Source organism: Bubalus kerabau, chromosome 2 (assembly GCF_029407905.1).
Source record: "Bubalus kerabau isolate K-KA32 ecotype Philippines breed swamp buffalo chromosome 2, PCC_UOA_SB_1v2, whole genome shotgun sequence".
Classification (NCBI taxonomy): domain Eukaryota; kingdom Metazoa; phylum Chordata; class Mammalia; order Artiodactyla; family Bovidae; genus Bubalus; species Bubalus kerabau.
In genome coordinates, this window is record NC_073625.1 from 38,453,303 (window position 1) to 38,470,441 (window position 17,139).

The window sequence follows — 17,139 nt, forward strand, 5'->3', positions numbered from 1 at the left end:
TCCCTACATTCAATCTGCACTCCTTTGAACAAATTACTTGATTTCTTAATCCCATCTTGTAAAATGGCCTACCTGATAAATATTGCTCTGAGGAATATATTTGGGATACGACATTAAAAGTTTCATTGTTTCAGTCAAAGAAGTAGTTCAGTTCAGTTCAGGCTCTCAGTCGTGTCTGACTCTTTATGACCCCATGAATCGCAGCAGGCCAGCCCTCCTTGTCCATCACCAACTCCCAGAGTTCACTTAAACTCATGTCCATCCAGGCGGTGATGCCATCCAGCCCTCTCATCCTCTGTCATCCCGTTCTCATCCTGCCCCCTCCCCCATCCCTCCCAGCATCAAAGTCTTTCCCAATGAGTCAGCTCTTAGCACGTGCTGGCCAAAGTATTGGACCTTCAACTTCAGCATCAGTCCTTCCAATGAACACCCAGGACTTGTCTCCTTTAGGATGGACTGGTTGGATCTCCTTGCAGTCCAAGGGACCCTCAGGAGTCTTCTCCAACACCACAGTTCAAAAGCATCAATTCTTTGGCACTCAGCTTTCTTCACAGTCCAACTCTCACATGCATACATGACCACTGGAAAAACCATAGCCTTGACTAGACGGACCTTTGTCGGCAAAGTGATATCTCTGCTTTTCAACATACCATCTACGTTGGTCATACCTTTCCTTCCACGGAGTAAGCGTCTTTTAATTTCATGGTTGCAGCCACCATCTGCAGTGATTTTCGAGCTCCAAAATACAAAGTCTGGCACTGTTTCCACTGCTTCCCCATCTCTTTGCCATGAAGTGATGGGACCAGATACCATGATCTTAGTTTTCGGAATGTTGAGGTTAAAGCCAACTTATTCACACTCCTCTTTCACTTTCATCAAGAGGCTTTTTAGTTCCTTTTCACTTTCTGCCCTAAGGATGGTGTAATCTGCATATCTGAGGTTATTGATATTTCTCCCAGCAATCTTGATTCCAGCTTATGCTTCTTCCAGCCCAGCATGTCTCATCATCTACTCTGCATATAAGTTAAACAAGCAGGGTGACATTAGACAGCCTTGAGGTACTGTACTCTTTTTCCTATTTGGAACCATTCCATTTTTCCATGTCCGGTTCTAACTGTTGCTTCCTGACCTGCATACAGGTTTCTCAAGAGGCCGGTCACGTGGCCTGGTACTCCCATCTCTTTCAGAATTTCCCACAGTTTCTTGTGATCCACACAGTCAAAGGCTTTGGCATAGTCAAGAAAGCAGACATAGATGTTTTTCTGGAACTCTCTTGCTTTTGCGATGATCCAGCGGATGTTGGCAATTGGAACTCTGGTTCCTCTGCCTTTGCTAAAAGCAGCTTGAACATCTGGAAGTTCACGGTTCATGTACTGCTGAAGCCTGGCTTGGAGAATTTTGAGCACTGCTTTACTGACGTGTGAGATGAGTGCAATGGTGTGTTGGTTTGAGCATTCTTTGGCATTACCCTTCTTTGGGATTGGAAGTGGTCAACATGATTTACTATTCTTAGTGTTGCTGTTAGTCACATGGAAATCATTTGCAAGCCGTAAAGGCCCCTGTAAATGTTTTCTATCACCGTTACAATTTATGGGTTTACCACCAGCTAGTTAAGGGCAATCGTGGGAGGCTATTTTTCACATCTTTAAGCTTCTCTTTCATTAGTTGTAGAATGGAGCATGTCGCATATACTATGCTTCTCTCAGATTTGATATTATTCCCTTCAGCACATCCCTGGATAATGAACCAACTTGACCTTCCCTACTCTAGGCTCCAAGGTCATCCACCATATCATCCGACCAGTTGCCTTTGCCACTTAACCTGATGTTGTCTGGATAAGACACACAAGTAAGAGGAAGGGAAGGTACAGTAGCTTCATGATGGGAAAGGAGTTTTCGGAATTCCAAGTAGAACCAGTGTCTGGTGGCACACCTGAATCGGGGCAGGCGATCTGGCAGAGAGTTTGAAAATTTCAGCTGGAAAGAAAGTGCTTTTATCCTACCAGACATGTTCAGCTTGGCCTGGGCCTAATTTGAGGATGTTTCATTTATGGACACATGGTCCAAGTGTTTGCCTGTCATAAAGGAAGTGGTTTGCAGGATGTCAGGATTTCCACATTGATTCTCACTTCTGCTTATGGCTCTGAGGCTTGGTGCATTTGTTGGAGACAAATCATTGAATATTGAATTCTGTTGGAAAATTATGCACTTTTTTTCACCTTTATTTCATGTCTCTGCATCTGTCCATTTCTCCTTTCAGAATAAACACCCTCAATCCATGGGTCGCAAAGAGTTGGACACGACTGATTGACTGAACAACAACAACCCAACACACATACACCTTTGACCATTGCAAAGGAATTTTGGAAATTAAAATGATCTTGTTTCACTCTCAACATTTCTTTTTCTTTCTTTCTTTCTTTTTGCTACCATTTTCAGAGAGGATTGAACCATCCTAAGCAAGCTCTTGCATAGACCACAATCAGGTGAACTTTTATGGGCTAGAGTATTTCTTAATACAGGTAATTCATCAGTGTATTCTTGAATGAAAATCACCAAAGCATACCAGATAAAGGCCTTCCCAGGTGGCCCTACTGACAAAGAGCCCACCTGCCAATGCAGGAGATGTGGTTTTGATCCCTGGGTCGGCAAGAGCCCCTGGAGAAGGGAATGGCCACCCACTCTGGTATGTTTGCCTGGAGAATCCCATGGACAGAGGAGCCTGGTGGGCGACAGTACATGGGGTCGCAAAGAGTGGATCACAACCGAGTGACTAAACAACTGGACCTGCTTGTTAATGACTTCTGAGCGGAACTGACCTTTCCCTTCAGGGCTGGGGCCTTAATCCCAAGCTCGAGAGTCCTAAGAGCGCTTTGCTAGGACACAGGACCAGCAGCACCCACGGTGGTGGCTGCTCCTCGGGGGTGGGCGGTCTGATCAGAGCACCCGGGCCTTCCCAGGTTGGCGTCATTTGAACAAGAATTCACTTTGGCTCTTTGAAGATGCTAATCTGGAGGCGCTGTCACCGCAGCACCGCCTGGAGCATGCTGTCACCTGGGGCGGGCTGCAGGGAAAGTGCAGGACACCCAGTTTAGCTTGGACTGCAGGTGAGCAACACATAATCTTGTAGGATAAGTATGTCCCGACAGATGCACAGATCACACTTGAGCTAAAGTATTTGTTGATTTTATGTAATTCAGGAAGTACATTAGTTTTCTGGGATTATTAAATATTTAATAAAACAAGGTCTATGGAGTCAAACCCACTTGGGCTTGAGTTAAAGTGCTCCCTACATTCAATCTGCACTCCTTTGAACAAATTACTTCATTTCTGAATCCCATCTTGTAAAATGGCCTATCTCATAATTATTGCTATGAGGAATATATATGGGATAAGACATTAAAAGTTTCATTGTTTTAGTTCAAGAAATTCCCTTCAGTTCAGTTCAGGCGCTCAGTTGTGTCTGACTTTTTGTTAGCCCAAATTCGCAGCATGCCAGCCCTTCTTGTCCATCACCAACCCCCAGAGTTCACTCAAACTCATGTCCATCGAGTCGGTGATGCCATTCACCATCTCATCCTCTGCCGTCCGCTTATCCTCCTGCCCCCAATCCCTCCCAGCACCAAGGGCTTTTCCAATGAGTCAGCTCTTCACATGAGGTGGCCAAAGTATTAGAACTGCAGCTTCAGCATCAGTCCTTCCAATGAATACCCAGGACTGATCTCCTTTGGGATGGACTGGTTGGATCTCCTTGCATTCCAAGGGATGCTCAATAGTCTTCTCCAACACCACAGTTCAAAAGCAGAAATTCTTCAGCACTCAGGTTTCTTCACAGTCCAACTCTTACATCCATACATTACCACTGGAAAAACCATAGCCTTGACTAGACGGACCTTTGTTGGCAGGGTAATATCTCTGCTTTTCAATATACTCTCTAGGTTGGTCATAACTTTCCTTCCAAGGAGTAAGTGTCTTTTAATTTCATGGCTGCAGCCACCATCTGCAGTGATTTTGGAGCCCCCAAAAATACAGTCTGGCACAGTTTCCACTCTTTCCCCATGTATTTGCCATGAAGTGATGGGACCCGATACCACGATCTTACTTTTCTGAATGTTGAGGTTTAAGCCAACTTTTTCACTCTCCTCTTTCACTTTCATCAATAGGCTTTTTAGTTCCTCTACACTTTCTGCCATAAGGATGGTGTCTTCTGCATATCTGAGGTTATTGATATTTCTCCCGGCAATCTTGTCCAGCCCAGCATTTCTCATAAAGTACTCTGCATATAAGGTAAATAAGCAGGGTGACACTAGACAGCCTTGACGTACTCTTTTTCCTATTTGGTACCATTCTGTTGTTCCATGTCCAGTTCTAACTGTTGCTTCCTGACCTGCATACAGGTTTCTCAGGAGGCCGGTCATGTGGTCCGGTATTCCCATCTCTTTAAAAATTTTCCACACTTTATTGTGATCCACACAGTCAAAGGCTTTGGCATACTCAATAAAGCAGAAATAGATGTTTTTCTGGAACTCTTTTGCTATTGCCATGATCTAATGGATGTTTGCAATTTGATCTCAGGTTCCTCTGCCTTTTGTAAAGCCAACTTGAACATCTGGAGGCTCACGGTTCATGTACTGCTGAAGCCTGGCTTGGAGAATTTTGAATACTGCTTTACTGGCATGTGAGATGAGTGCAATTGTGTGTTCATTTGAGCATGTTTTGGCATTTGGGATTGGAAGTGGTCAACATGATTTACTATTATTATTAGTGTTACTGTTAGTCACATGGATATGATTTGTAAGCCGTAAAGTCCCCTGTAAATATTTTCTATCACCATTACAATTTATGGGTTTACCACCAACTCGTTAAGGGCAATCATGGGAGGCTATTTTTCACTTCTTTAAGCTTCTCTTTCATTATGTGTAAAATGGAACATGTCGCATATGCTATGCTTCTCTCAGAGTTGATATTATTCCATTTAGCACATCCCTGGATGATGAATCAACTTGATCTTCCCTACTCTAGGCTCCAAGGTCATCCACCATATCACCCGACCAGGTGCATCTGCCACTTGTCTGATGTTGTCTGGATAAGACACACAAGTAAGAGGAAGAGAAGTTAGAGTAGCTTTATGATGGGAAAGGAGTTTTCAGAATTCCAAGTAGAACCAGTGTCTGGTGGCACACCTGAATCGGGGCAGGCAATCTGGGCGAGAGTTTGAAAACTTCAGCTGGAAAGAAAGTGCTTTTATCCTATCAGAGATGTTCAGCTGGGCCTGGGCCTATTTGAGGATGTTCCACCTATGGACACATGGTCCAAGTGTTTGCCTGTCGAAAAGGAAGAAGTGTGCAGGAAGTCAGGGTTTCCACATTGATTCTCACTTCTGCTTATGGCTTTTGAGGTTTGGTGCATTTTTTGGAGAAAAATCAGTAAACATTGAATTCTGTTAGAAAATTATTCATTTCTTTTTATCACCTTTATTTCATGTCTCTTCATCTGTCCATTTCTCCTTTCAGAAGAAACACCCTCAATCCATGGGTCGCAAAGAGTTGGACACGACTGATTGACTGAACAACAACAATCCAACAACATACAGCTTTTACAATAAAAAAATGAGAAGGAATTTTGGAAATTAAAATGATCTTTTTTCACTTTCAAGATTTTTTTTTTTTGCTACCATTTACAGAGAGAATTGATCCATCCTAAGCAAGCTCTTGCATAGACCACAATGAGGTGAGGCTTTTGGGCTAGAGTATGTCTTAATACAGGTAATTCATCAATGTATTCTTGAGTGAAAAGCACCAAAGGATACCAGATAAGGGGCTTCCCAGGTAGCCCTAGTGACAAAGAGCCCAGCTGCCAATGCAGATGATGCAGTTTTGATCCCTGGGTCGGGAAGATCCCCAGGAGAAGGTAACGGCAACCCATTCCGATATCCATGCCTGGAGAATCCTATGGACAGAGGAGCCTGGTGGGCGACAGTCCATGGGGTCGCAAAGAGTGGACCACAACCGAATGACTGAACAACTGGACCTGCTTGGCTAATGAATTCTGAGCGGAACTGATGTTTCCCTTCAGAGTTGCGGCCCTTAATCGCCAGTACGAGAGTCCTGAGAGTGCTTTACTCGGACACAGGACCAGCAGCACCCTCAGTGGTGGCTGTCCCTCGGGGTGGGGGGTCTGATCAGAGCACCCGGGCCCTCCCGGGTTGGCGTCATTTGAACAAGAATTCACTTTGGCTCCTGGAAGATGCTAAGGTCTGGAGGCGCTGTCACCACAGCACCGCCTGGAGCATGCTGTCACCTGAGGCGGGCTGCAGGGAAAACGCAGGACACCCAGTTTAGCTTGGATTGCAGGTGAGCAACACATAACCTTGTAGGATAAGTATGTGCTGAGTGATGCACAGATCACACTTGAGCTAAAGGATTTGTTAATTTTATGTAATTCAGTAAGTACTTTAGTTTTCTGGGATTGTTGAATATTTAGTAAAACAAGGTCTTTAGAGTCAAACCCTCTTGGGCTTAAGTTAAAGTTCTCCCTATATTCAATCTGCACTCCTTTGAACAAATTACTTCATTTCTTAATCCCATCTTGCAAAAGGGCCTATTGCATAATTATTGCTATGAGGAATATATTTGGATAAGACATTAAAAGTTTCATTGTTTTAGTTAAAGAGGAAATTCAGTTCAGTTCAGTACAGGTGCTCAGTCGTGTCTGACTCTTTGTGACCCCATGAATTGCAGCACGTCAAACCTCCTTGTCATTAACCAAACTCCCAGAGTTCACTCAAACTCATGTCCATCGATTCGGTGATGCCATTCACCATCTCATCCTCTGTCGTCCCCTTCTCCTCCTGCCCCCAATTCCTCCCAGCATCAAGCTCTATTCCAATGAGTCAGCTCTTCACATGAGGTGGCCAAAGTATTGGAGCTTCAGCTTCAGCATCAGTCCTTCCAATGTACACCCAGGACTGATCTCCTTTAGGATGGACTGGGTGGATCTCCTTGCAGTCCAAGGGATGCTCAATAGTCTTCTCCAACACCACAGTTCAAAAGCATCAATTTTTTGGCACTCAGCTTTCTTCACAGTCCAACTCTTACCTCCTTACATGACCACTGGAAAAACCATAGCCTTTAGTAGAAGGACCTTTGTTGGCAAAGTAATATCTCTGCTTTTCAATATACTATCTAGGTTGGTCATAAGTTTCCTTCCAAGGAGTAAGCGTCTTTTAGTTTCATGGCTGCAGCCACCATCTGCAGTGATTTTGGAGCCCCCAAAAATAAAGTCTGGCACTGTTTCCACTCTTTCCCCATCTATTTCCCATGAAGTGATGGGACCGGATACCATGATCTTAATTTTCTGAATGTTGAGGTTTAAACCAATGTTTTCACTCTCCTCTTTCATTTTCATCAGGAGGCTTTTTAGTTCCTCTTCACTTTCTGCCATAAGGAAAGTGTCATCTGCATATCTGAGGTTATTGATATTTCTCCTGGCAATCTTCATTCCAGCTGTGCTTCTTCCAGCATGGCATTTCTCATGATATACTCTCCATATAATTTACACAAGCAGAGTGACTATAGACAGCCTTGACATACTCTTTTTCCTATTTGGAACCCTTCTGTTTTTCCATCTCCAGTTCTAACTGTTGCTTCCTGACCTGCATACAGGTTTCTCAAGAGGCCAGTCACGTGGTCTGGTATTCCCATCTCTTTCAGAATTTTCCACACTTTATTGTGATCCATGCATTCAAAGGCTGTGGCATAGTCAATAAAGCAGAAATAGATGTTTTTCTGAAACTCCCTTGCTTTTGTGATGATCCAGCGGATGTTGGCAGTTTGATCTCTGGTTCCTCTGCCTTTGCTAAAACCAGCTTGAACATCTGGAAGTTCATGGTTCATGTACTGCTGAAGCCTGGCTTGGAGAATTTTGAGCATTACTTTACTGGCTTGTGAGATGAGTGCAATTGTGTGTTCGTTTGAGCATTCTTTGGCATTGCCTTTCTTTGGGATGGGAAGTGGTCAACATGATTTACTATTATTATTAGTGTTACTGTTCGTCACATGGAAATGATTTGTAAGCCATAAAGTCCCCTGTAAATCTTTTCTATCACCTTTACAGGTTATGGGTTTACCACCAACTAATTAAGGGCAATCATGGGAGGCTTTTTTTTTTTTTTCACTTCTTTAGGCTTCTCTTTCATTATTTGTAAAATTAGCATATCGCATATGCTATGCTTCTCTCAGAGAGGATAATATTCCGTTTAGCACTTCACTGGATGATGAATGAACATGACCTTCCGTACTCCAGGCTCCAAGGTCATCCACCATATCACCCGACTTGTTACATTTGCCACTTACCCGATGTTGTGTGGATAAGATGCACAAGTAAGAGGAAGAAAAGGTACAGTAGCTTCATGATGAGAAAGGAATTATCGGAATTCCATGTTGAACCAGTGTCTGGTGGAACACCTGAATCAGGGCAGGTGATCTGGGAGAGAGTTTGAAAACTTCAGCTGGAAAGAAAGTGGTTTTATCCCACCAGAGATGTTCAGCTGGGCCTGGGCCTAATTTGAGGATGTTTCATCTATGGACACATGGTTTAAGTGTTTGCCTTTTGTAAAGGAAAAGGTTTGCAGAAAGTCAGGGTTTCCACATGGATTCTTACTTCTGCTTATGGCCCTGAGGTTTGGTGCAATTTTTGGAGAAAAATCATTAAACATTGAATTCTGTTAGAAAATTATTCATTTCTTTTTTTACCTTTTTTTCATGTCTCTGCATCTGTCCATTTCTCCTTTCAGAATATACACCCTCAATCCATGGGTCGCAAAGAATTGGACATGACTGATTGACTGAACAACAACAACGCAACACACATACACCTTGTACAATCAAAAAGGACTTTTGGAAATTAAAATGATCTTTTTTCACTCTCAACATTTTTTTTTTTTTGCTACCATTTACAGCGAGAATTGATCCATCCTAAGCAAGCTCTTGCATAGACAAGTGAATTAGCACACATGCCTTCCAGGTAAATCATTGATATTTTTCTCCATGTCTTCCTTCTCTCCACTTGGTTGTACTTTACAGTGTTCATACCTCTCTTTTTCTTTATATGTAAATCTCCAAAGTAAGAAGTCCTGTTTTATTATCTCACATTCTCAGCACCTAGAACAGTGCCTGGCATTGAGCAGGTAGTCAAACATTTGATTCTATGAATAGGTAGTAGTATGGAAGAGTCAACATATAGGTTAATGAATAAATGGATATGAATGGAGGGGATGAGGGAGGGAAGGAGAAAAGAAAGGAAGGCTTGGGCATAATCCTTAGGGTTTTGAGGGTCTGGAGAGAGCCCATTAACTTGCTTTATCCCAAAGTGTTCCCGAACACAAGCACCCACTCACCCACTCCCAACCTAACAGGTCAAAGCAGGTCATAATACATCATGGTCTCTAGCCTTCACTCACCCACCTCTCTTCCATCTTATGTGACCTATATGTTCGGACGTTTTTCTCTCTGTCCTGAGGCAACTTAGCAATAAAATGTTTTCACTTTTAATCTTTTGATCTGCATTTGAATCTTTCACTAAGTGAAAATCTATTTTAGTTTAGTGACATCAACCTAAAAATAGGGTAAGTGTTTGTAGCAAGCTGTTTAAATAAGTCTTACTTAATTCTACAGAATAGCTGTGAGGGCTTTACTTCCTTAGCCCCAGCAACAGTACTTTTATAGTAATGGAAAAGAAAGTATAGCCTATAGGCAATTGGCCACATTTCTCTCTTGTACTTTTATACTGAAAGTGATCCTTTACACTGACTCCCTAAATGTTACACATCTATTCCCATGCTTTCTTCAACCACATATGTCTCTCTCTTTCCTGGAAACCTACCTTGCAGATGGCTCCTCTGCCCTTCTCAGGTGGACTGTGGCAGAGACACCTGGGAGCCCCTGTGCATGGCTACACGATTAGAGGCCAGGTCAACAAAGGGCAGAGGAAGGGGTGAGTGAGGTCACACAGGATGCCTCCTGATCCCTGTTGGCAGGAGTCATCCTGGCGGAGAGGTGGGGAACCAGCCAGACTCGATGACATTGTTGCCACGGAAATCTTGGTTTTCTCTGCCCACTGGAGCCAAATAAAATTTGCAGAGACAGAGTTTGGGGCAAACAGAAAGATGGATTTAACCCTTAAACCAGCAGAAGGGAGAACACAATAGGTTCCTGACTCACGGAGACTGTCTCCCCTCCATTGGGAATCCAGGGGATCAAACAGTCGGGGCTCACACTCAGGGTTTGGAGATAGGGGATAAAAGGTGTAGGGGTCCTGAATTCTCTCTTTTTGCACTGTATGGAAACAGTCACTAGGCCAGGGTCAGGTAGCTAGGTATTTGGGTCTGGCAGTTGGTCCCTGTGCTTGGGTCCATTGTGCTTTGAGGATCTCCTGGTGACTTTCTTCCTGTAATACACAAGGGGGAAGGCAAACCACTATGGGGTGGCTTCCAAAGAGAGTGCACCAGAAAGTTAAGCATCAACATGAGGTTAAAATAGAGCAAAGAGAGGTACCAAACTACAAGGGGAGGTTTATGATGCCATAAAGTTAAGTATCAGGATGTGGCTAGAATAAGTTAAAGAATCATTGATGCAGAGTGAGGCTCCTGCAGAATTAGAGGGCAACTGGTACAGATGTAGTTTGCATAATAGGTTGCTGCTGCTAAGTCACTTCACTCTTGTCCGACTCTGTGTGACCCCATAGACGGCAGCCCACCAGGCTCCCCCGTCCCTGGGATTCTCCAGACAAGAACACTGGAGTGAGTTGCCATTTCCTTCTCCAACGCAGGAAAGTGAAAAGTGAAAGTGAAGTTACTCAGTCGTGTGCGACTCTAGCGACCCCATGGACTGCAGCCCACCAGGCTCCTTGGGATATTCCAGGCAAGAGTACTGGAGTGGGGTGCCCTTGCCTTCTCCAGCATAATAGGTTAGTCTTCTGAAAAGAAGAAGCTTAGTTATCAATGCAGACTGTTGATTTCTAGCCAAGTAGGGCTCAAAATCCTCCAAGCTAGGCTTCAACAGTACATGAACTGAGAGCTTCCATATGTACAAGCTAGATTTAGAAAAGGCAGAGGAACCAGAGATCAAATTGCTAACATCTATTGGACCATAGAAAAAGCAAGACATTTCCAGAAAACATCTACTTCTGCTTCATCAACTATGCTCAAGTCTTTGACTCCCTGGATCACAATAAACTGTGGAAAATTCTGAAGGAGATGGACCACCTGACCTGCCTCCTGCAAAACCTGTATGCAGCTCTAAAAGCAACACTTAGAACCAGTCATGGAAAAACAGATTGGTTCCAACTGGGAAAGTAGTAAGTCAAGACTGTATATTGTCACCCTGCTTATTTAACTTCTGTGCAGAGTTCATCATGCGAAATGCCAGACTGGATGAAACACAAACTGGATCAGGATTGCTAGGAGAAATATCAATAAGCTCAGATTGCAGATGATACCACCCTTATGGCAGAAAGTGAAGAGGAACTAAAAAGCCTCTTGATGAAGCTGAAAGCGGAGAGTGGAAAAAGCTGACTTAAAACTTGACATTCCAAATTTGAGATCATGGCAACTGATACCATCATTTCTTGTCAAATAGATGGGGAAACAGTGGAAGCAATAGATGACTTTATTTTTTAGGCTCCAAAATCACTGCAGATGGTGATTGCAGCCATGAAATTAAAAGACGCTTGCTCCTTGTAAGAAAAGCTATGACCAAACTAGACAGCTTATTAAAAAGCAGAGACATTAGTTTGCCAACAAATGTCCATCTAGTCAAAGCTATGGTTTTTCCCTGTAGTCATGTATGGTTGTGAGAGTTGGACTATAAAGAAAGCTGAGCACTGAAGGATTGATGCTATTGAACTGTGGTGTTGGAGAAGTCTCTTGAGAGTCCCTTGGTCTGCAAGGAGATCCAATCAGTCCATCCTAAAGGAAATCAGTCCTGAATATTCATTTGAAGGACAGATGCTGAAGCTGAAACTTCAGACACCTGATGGAAAGAAGTGACTCATTTGAAAAGACCCTGATGCTGGGAAAGATTGAAGGTTGGAGAAGGGGATGACAGAGGATGAGATGGTTGGATGGCATCACTGACTTGACGGACGTGAGTTTGAGTGACCACAGGAGTTGTTGATGGACAGGGAGGCCTGGCATGCTGCAGTCCCTGGGTTCGCAAAGACTCAGATATGACGGGGCAACTGAACTGAACTGTAGCATATGAGATCTTAGTCCCTGACCAGGGATGAACCCATGCCCCTTGCATTGGCAGCTGGAGTTTTAACCACTGGACCACCAGGGAAGTCCCTGCTTTTAGTTTTGGTAGCTGCACTAGACGGGGGCAAGAGGTAGAAACGGTTTGGGTCTCACCCCTGAGTAAGCATGAGAAATGAGACCCAGGACCCAGGTGGAAAGGCCGGCCTTGGACCAGAGCATGAGCCCATTTGGTTCATGAGTCACATGGGAAAGCCATCATCTTCCTGGTGCTGAAATGACACGAGCATTCCTGCCATGCAGGAGTCCAACATGACACCCAGAAATGTTATGGCAGTAAAACATCAACAGATACAAGAATGCAACTTAAAATTAAGTAGAAATTAAAAACTGAAATCCCAACAAAGAATATGATCAAAATTTCATATAAACAGTACCACCAAACCACACTTAATGGCAGATAAACGTTCCATGATAATAAAACAAACTAAAAATAAAGGATAAAAGGGATACAAGATATTTGAGGTGTAAGACTGTGTCCCAAATACAACCTTTGAGATGCAGAAGAGTTGGCAGATGCACCATGGGCATTTCTGTGAAAAATGAAATATAAAGTTGAGTAAAATGTTGACAGCTGTTATCATTTTTATCCTCCATTAAACACACACAGGTTTGTCTCTTTTGAGCTGCTAATTTTAGGCTCAAGGCATGATTTTAAGCTACTGCTGTATTGATTTCCCGTTGCCGCTGTAGCAAATTGCCACAAGCTACGTGGCTTAAAGGAACACATACTTGTTATTGTGGTTCTGAGGATCCAAAGTCCCAAATGGGTCTCACTGGCTTCAAATCACAGTGTCAGCAGGATGTCGTTCCTTCTGGAGGCTTCCTTCCAGAGGCTTCCTTCCTTCTCTCGCTTAGAAGCTGCCTGCCCTCCTTGGTTTATGGCCTGTCCACATCAGTGGGAGCTGATGAGAGGCTGGTTTAGCCTCTCAGCGCGCATCTCTGACACTGGTCTGCGTCCTCCTCCACGTCTAAGGCTCCTTGTAATGAGATGGCATTGGGCACACCAGATACTCCACGTCACTTCCCTATCTTAAGGCCAAATGATTAGGTACCTTAATTCACCTGTGCTGTAATTCTCACTTGTCCTGTGTCTGCCCTTTCAGGCTACTGAAACAGAAACACCATAGGCCAGGTGGCTCTTTTTTCGCACTTTGTTTTTTAACTGAAGGATGATTGCTTTACAGAATTTCGTGGTTTTCTGTCATAGAAAAACAGGAATCATCCATGGGTTCACCCATGTCCTCTCCCTCTCGAACTTCATACCATCTCCTTCCCCATCCTACCCTTCTAGCTGGTCTCAGAGCCCCTGTTGGTGTTCCCTGAGTCACACAGCAAATCCATGCTGGATATCTACTTTACATGTGGTATTGTAATAGGTGGCTTACTAACAACAGACCCTTACTTCTCTCTCAGTTTTGGAGGCTGGGAGCTGCACGATCAAGATAGAGCAGGTGGCTGGTAGACGGCAGTCTCCCTGTGTCCTCAGAGGGTACAAGGGATGAGCCACCTCTCTGGGGTCTCTTTCATAAAGGCCCTCATTCCACCCAGGAGCATCCCACCCTCATGACCAAATCACCTCCCAAAGGCCCTGTCTCCTAACACCATCCCCTTGGTGACCTCAGCTTGCACTGAGGGAAGAGTTAGTGCAAAGACCAGAGAGCTGCTCACACATACAGTGTGCACCAGCAAGGCTCTTGGTTTAACTAGCAAACCCTCTGAAGAAACTGCAAGCAGGCTGAGGTCAGCATGCTCGCCCCGCCCTTGAGGTCTCTGTGTTCTGTGCTGTGTTGCCTTCATTGAATTGTGCTTTCCACAGGACTTGTTTTTCCATAGCATCTAGTTGCATCATATCATGTACACACAGAGAGACATGCTTCATCCATGTCAACTCTGTCATTCAGTTGATGACAATTTCTGAAGCAATGTCTTGTCTCAATGCCCAGCACTTACAGGAATAGGACAAGTCTATGCCTATAGAGATCTTATAGCCCAAAAGGGAATCAGAAGTGTATCCACTTGCACATAAGGCAGGAGTAAGAAGCACAAACCAAATGGAAGTGAGGGCTGCAGGGGGACAGAGGAGTGGCGTTTCCTCCTGGAGCGAGGGCGGGGGCTTTCCTATGGGACTGGTGTGCTGGTGATTCTGGACCCCTGGGGTGCATGTTTGAGGGGAGATGTGGGGCAGGACAGGGTGCCTTGGGCTGGGAAGCAGGAAGGACAGCAGACAGAGGGGCTGGGGAAGGTCAGGCCCCCAAGGAACAGGGGGTCACACCCCTGGGAGCACAGAGCACCCCACCACGATTCCCCGATGGTTCACGTGGGGAGCTCAGAGAGCATCCTCAGGGATTTCAGAATTCACCTGGGATCAGACACCACACAACAACCTCAATGACCAGTGGGCAAGATTCTTTAACTTTGAACAAAATTTATTCTGGTTTAAATTTTAGACGCTCTGTTGAAGAGTGCTGTTTCTGTCTCCGCATCGGTCCCAGCTGCATCTTCGCCTTCTTTTACCTGCAGCATTTTACTGGGAACCCGAAGCAGGTGCCAATCTGTCTCATGCTTCCAGGGCACCAGAACGCCAAACAGAAGCCTCTATTCCTACGGCAGCTTGAAGGATTACTTATTCCTTGAGTAAATCCTAAAAAGACAAGGAAGAGGGAAAAATGTGTCAGCAGGAAAGCGGCATCTCAAGAAGGCCAGCTGTGTCCCCTCTGAGCGAGGCACTGGGGCTTTCTGTGCTGAGAGGCGGACATGGCCTCGTGACAACAAGATGTGAGTCCAGGACCCCGTGGACCAGCTTCCAGACAGACACTGGCCCTGCCCAGGCTCTGGTGGACCCTCACATTTCCAGAACCAGAGGCTGAGGGACTGGGGTGTGAGGACCCTGGTTGTGTGCGGGGTCAGCTCCACCATGAGGGCAAAGACCGGGAAGCTCTGCTACATCCACCTTCCCACCAGGAGTCAGAAGCAGCCCATGGGTTCTATTTTCACTGCTTAGTTTTCCAACTCATGGAGTCAGTCAAGTAGTGCAGCTGAGATAGGAGGAAAAGATGCAGCTGAAAGTGTAAGAACTGTTGAAAGAGAACTTACTCTCAAAGCAACTTACAGCTGACAGTGACAATGGTTCAGAAAAAAGTTTTGTATCCTGGTCTCTACTGACTCAGAACACTCTCAGCACTGGTGCGAGTCAGCACCTCTCCTCCTTCCTTTGTGGTTTCCTCCTGACCAGCGGCCTTCCCGTCCTTTCACATGCCTGACCAGGGGCCTTCCCGTCTTCCTCACAGGCCTTTTTCCTCTTGACCACAAGGCACCTTTGGTCCCTCTCTAGTTCCCCGTCCAGGGATAGAACCCGGGCCACATTCCTTACACCCCTGTCCTCTCTCCCTGCCACTGTGCTAAGAGTTGGGTTACAGTCATAAACAACACTGATCAGACAAGGCCTTTTCAACTTGATTTTGACATCTAATCAGTTGTCTCAGGTCTCAGTCTCCACATCCTCTCCCTCCCTACCTCCCTCCCTTCCTCCTTCCTACATATTTTCATCCCATTTCCGGAAATATCAAGGGTAAGATGAAAATCAGACAGCCTATCCTGCACACTGCTTTGGATGTGCTGCCTCCCAGCTGTGGAGCGAGGGTCGCATCATCAGCGACATGTCCTGGAGGACCTTCCTGCTGAGGAGACTCAGCACGGAGCATCCCAACGGGAGCTCCCAAAGCCCAGGCATGGCCTGACTCTCCTCTGGACTTGTCTGGTGACCCAGAGCCACCACCCTACAAATAGAAAGATTTATAAAGCGACATTCTGTGCTTCTGTCATGGGACAAAATCAAATTTCTTGCTTTTATGAAAAAGAAAAAAAAGGAGAGTCACTTAACAGAGGCAACTTCTGTTTCCTCCTCATGAAACCAATGAGGAGACAGGCTCAGAAGCTTGACTCGCTAGAGTGGCTTAGAAACAACCTGGAATTTTGCAGGGCGGTTCTCAGCCCCCTCTCGCTACTGAGGACTCAGCGCTGGCTTCTCAGAAGCACCAAATATGGTGGGTTTAGTCTGACCACGTGTAGATGGGGGTAGCAGGACAGAAGGAGGTAGAAACTGGAGAGAGAGCCCACGGCTCCCCCCGGGGCTCCCACGAGCTCACCTGACACAGACAGGACCACGAAGAGGAGCACGAGGAGCAGGTGATGGAGCCTCATGCTGGCGTCCTGAGCTCTGTGGCTGATGCTAGAGAAGAGGCTGCTCTTGCCGCTTTAAAAAAGTCTCAGGTTCTGGGAGGAATTCTGCACTGGCTGTGGATTTGGTTATTAGGAACTGGTTAACTGAACCTCTTCGCTGTGTGTCATGGGAGTGGCCTTTATAGCACAAAGCAGGGGCAGTCACTTGTATGCTAATGAAGCTGTGGAAACCCCAGGAAAAGCTTTCCTGCTGCCCTTTAACCACAAACTTCTCCTTGGCAGTCAGTTCAGCTGATGGGCAGGGGTGTGGCAAGGGGCACAGACTTGCCTGTTTCCCCAGGCAGGGGCACAAACTTCTTGCTGAACCTTCACTTACCCACTCCCCAGCCCCACCCTCACAGTTCCAGGGCTTTGAAACTGCCCACTGTTTTCCTGTGCAGAAGGAAATGGCACCCCACTCCAGTACTCTTGCCTGGAAAATTCCATGGATGGAGGATCCTGGTGGGCTACACTTCATGGGGCTGCAGAGATTCAGACATGAAAGGTAGACTTCGCTTTCTTTATTTCTATACTTCCTTTTGGCCTTGAAGAAGCACAAGCTGGAATCAAGATTGCAGGGGAAAATATCAATAACCTCAAATATGCAGA

At 45.3% G+C, this 17,139-nt stretch overlaps 2 protein-coding genes across 3 annotated transcripts in view; both read right to left on the bottom strand.

The window, feature by feature from the left end:
- Positions 1–13,344, bottom strand: part of LOC129643228 (beta-defensin 33-like) — a 64,616-nt gene extending 51,272 nt beyond the window's left edge. The window contains exons 1-3 of one of the 2 annotated variants that reach the window (XR_008710174.1): positions 13,042–13,344; positions 12,801–12,842; positions 10,285–10,445 (exon numbers count right to left, since the gene is read on the bottom strand). The gene's annotated coding sequence lies outside the window, so the exon portion shown is untranslated. Of the gene's footprint in view, positions 1–10,284; positions 10,446–12,800; positions 12,843–13,041 lie in introns of those variants that run through there. The other variant, XR_008710175.1, reaches the window with a different exon arrangement.
- A 1,478-nt stretch (positions 13,345–14,822) lies between these two features.
- Positions 14,823–16,602, bottom strand: LOC129644655 (lingual antimicrobial peptide-like). The gene is made up of 2 exons (XM_055570174.1): positions 16,458–16,602; positions 14,823–14,953 (listed from the first exon to the last, which is right to left on the bottom strand). Exons 1-2 carry the CDS (start codon positions 16,510–16,512, stop codon positions 14,823–14,825), a joined length of 186 nt encoding a protein of 61 aa, XP_055426149.1. The 5' UTR covers positions 16,513–16,602.
- Positions 16,603–17,139: the final 537 nt, after the last annotated feature.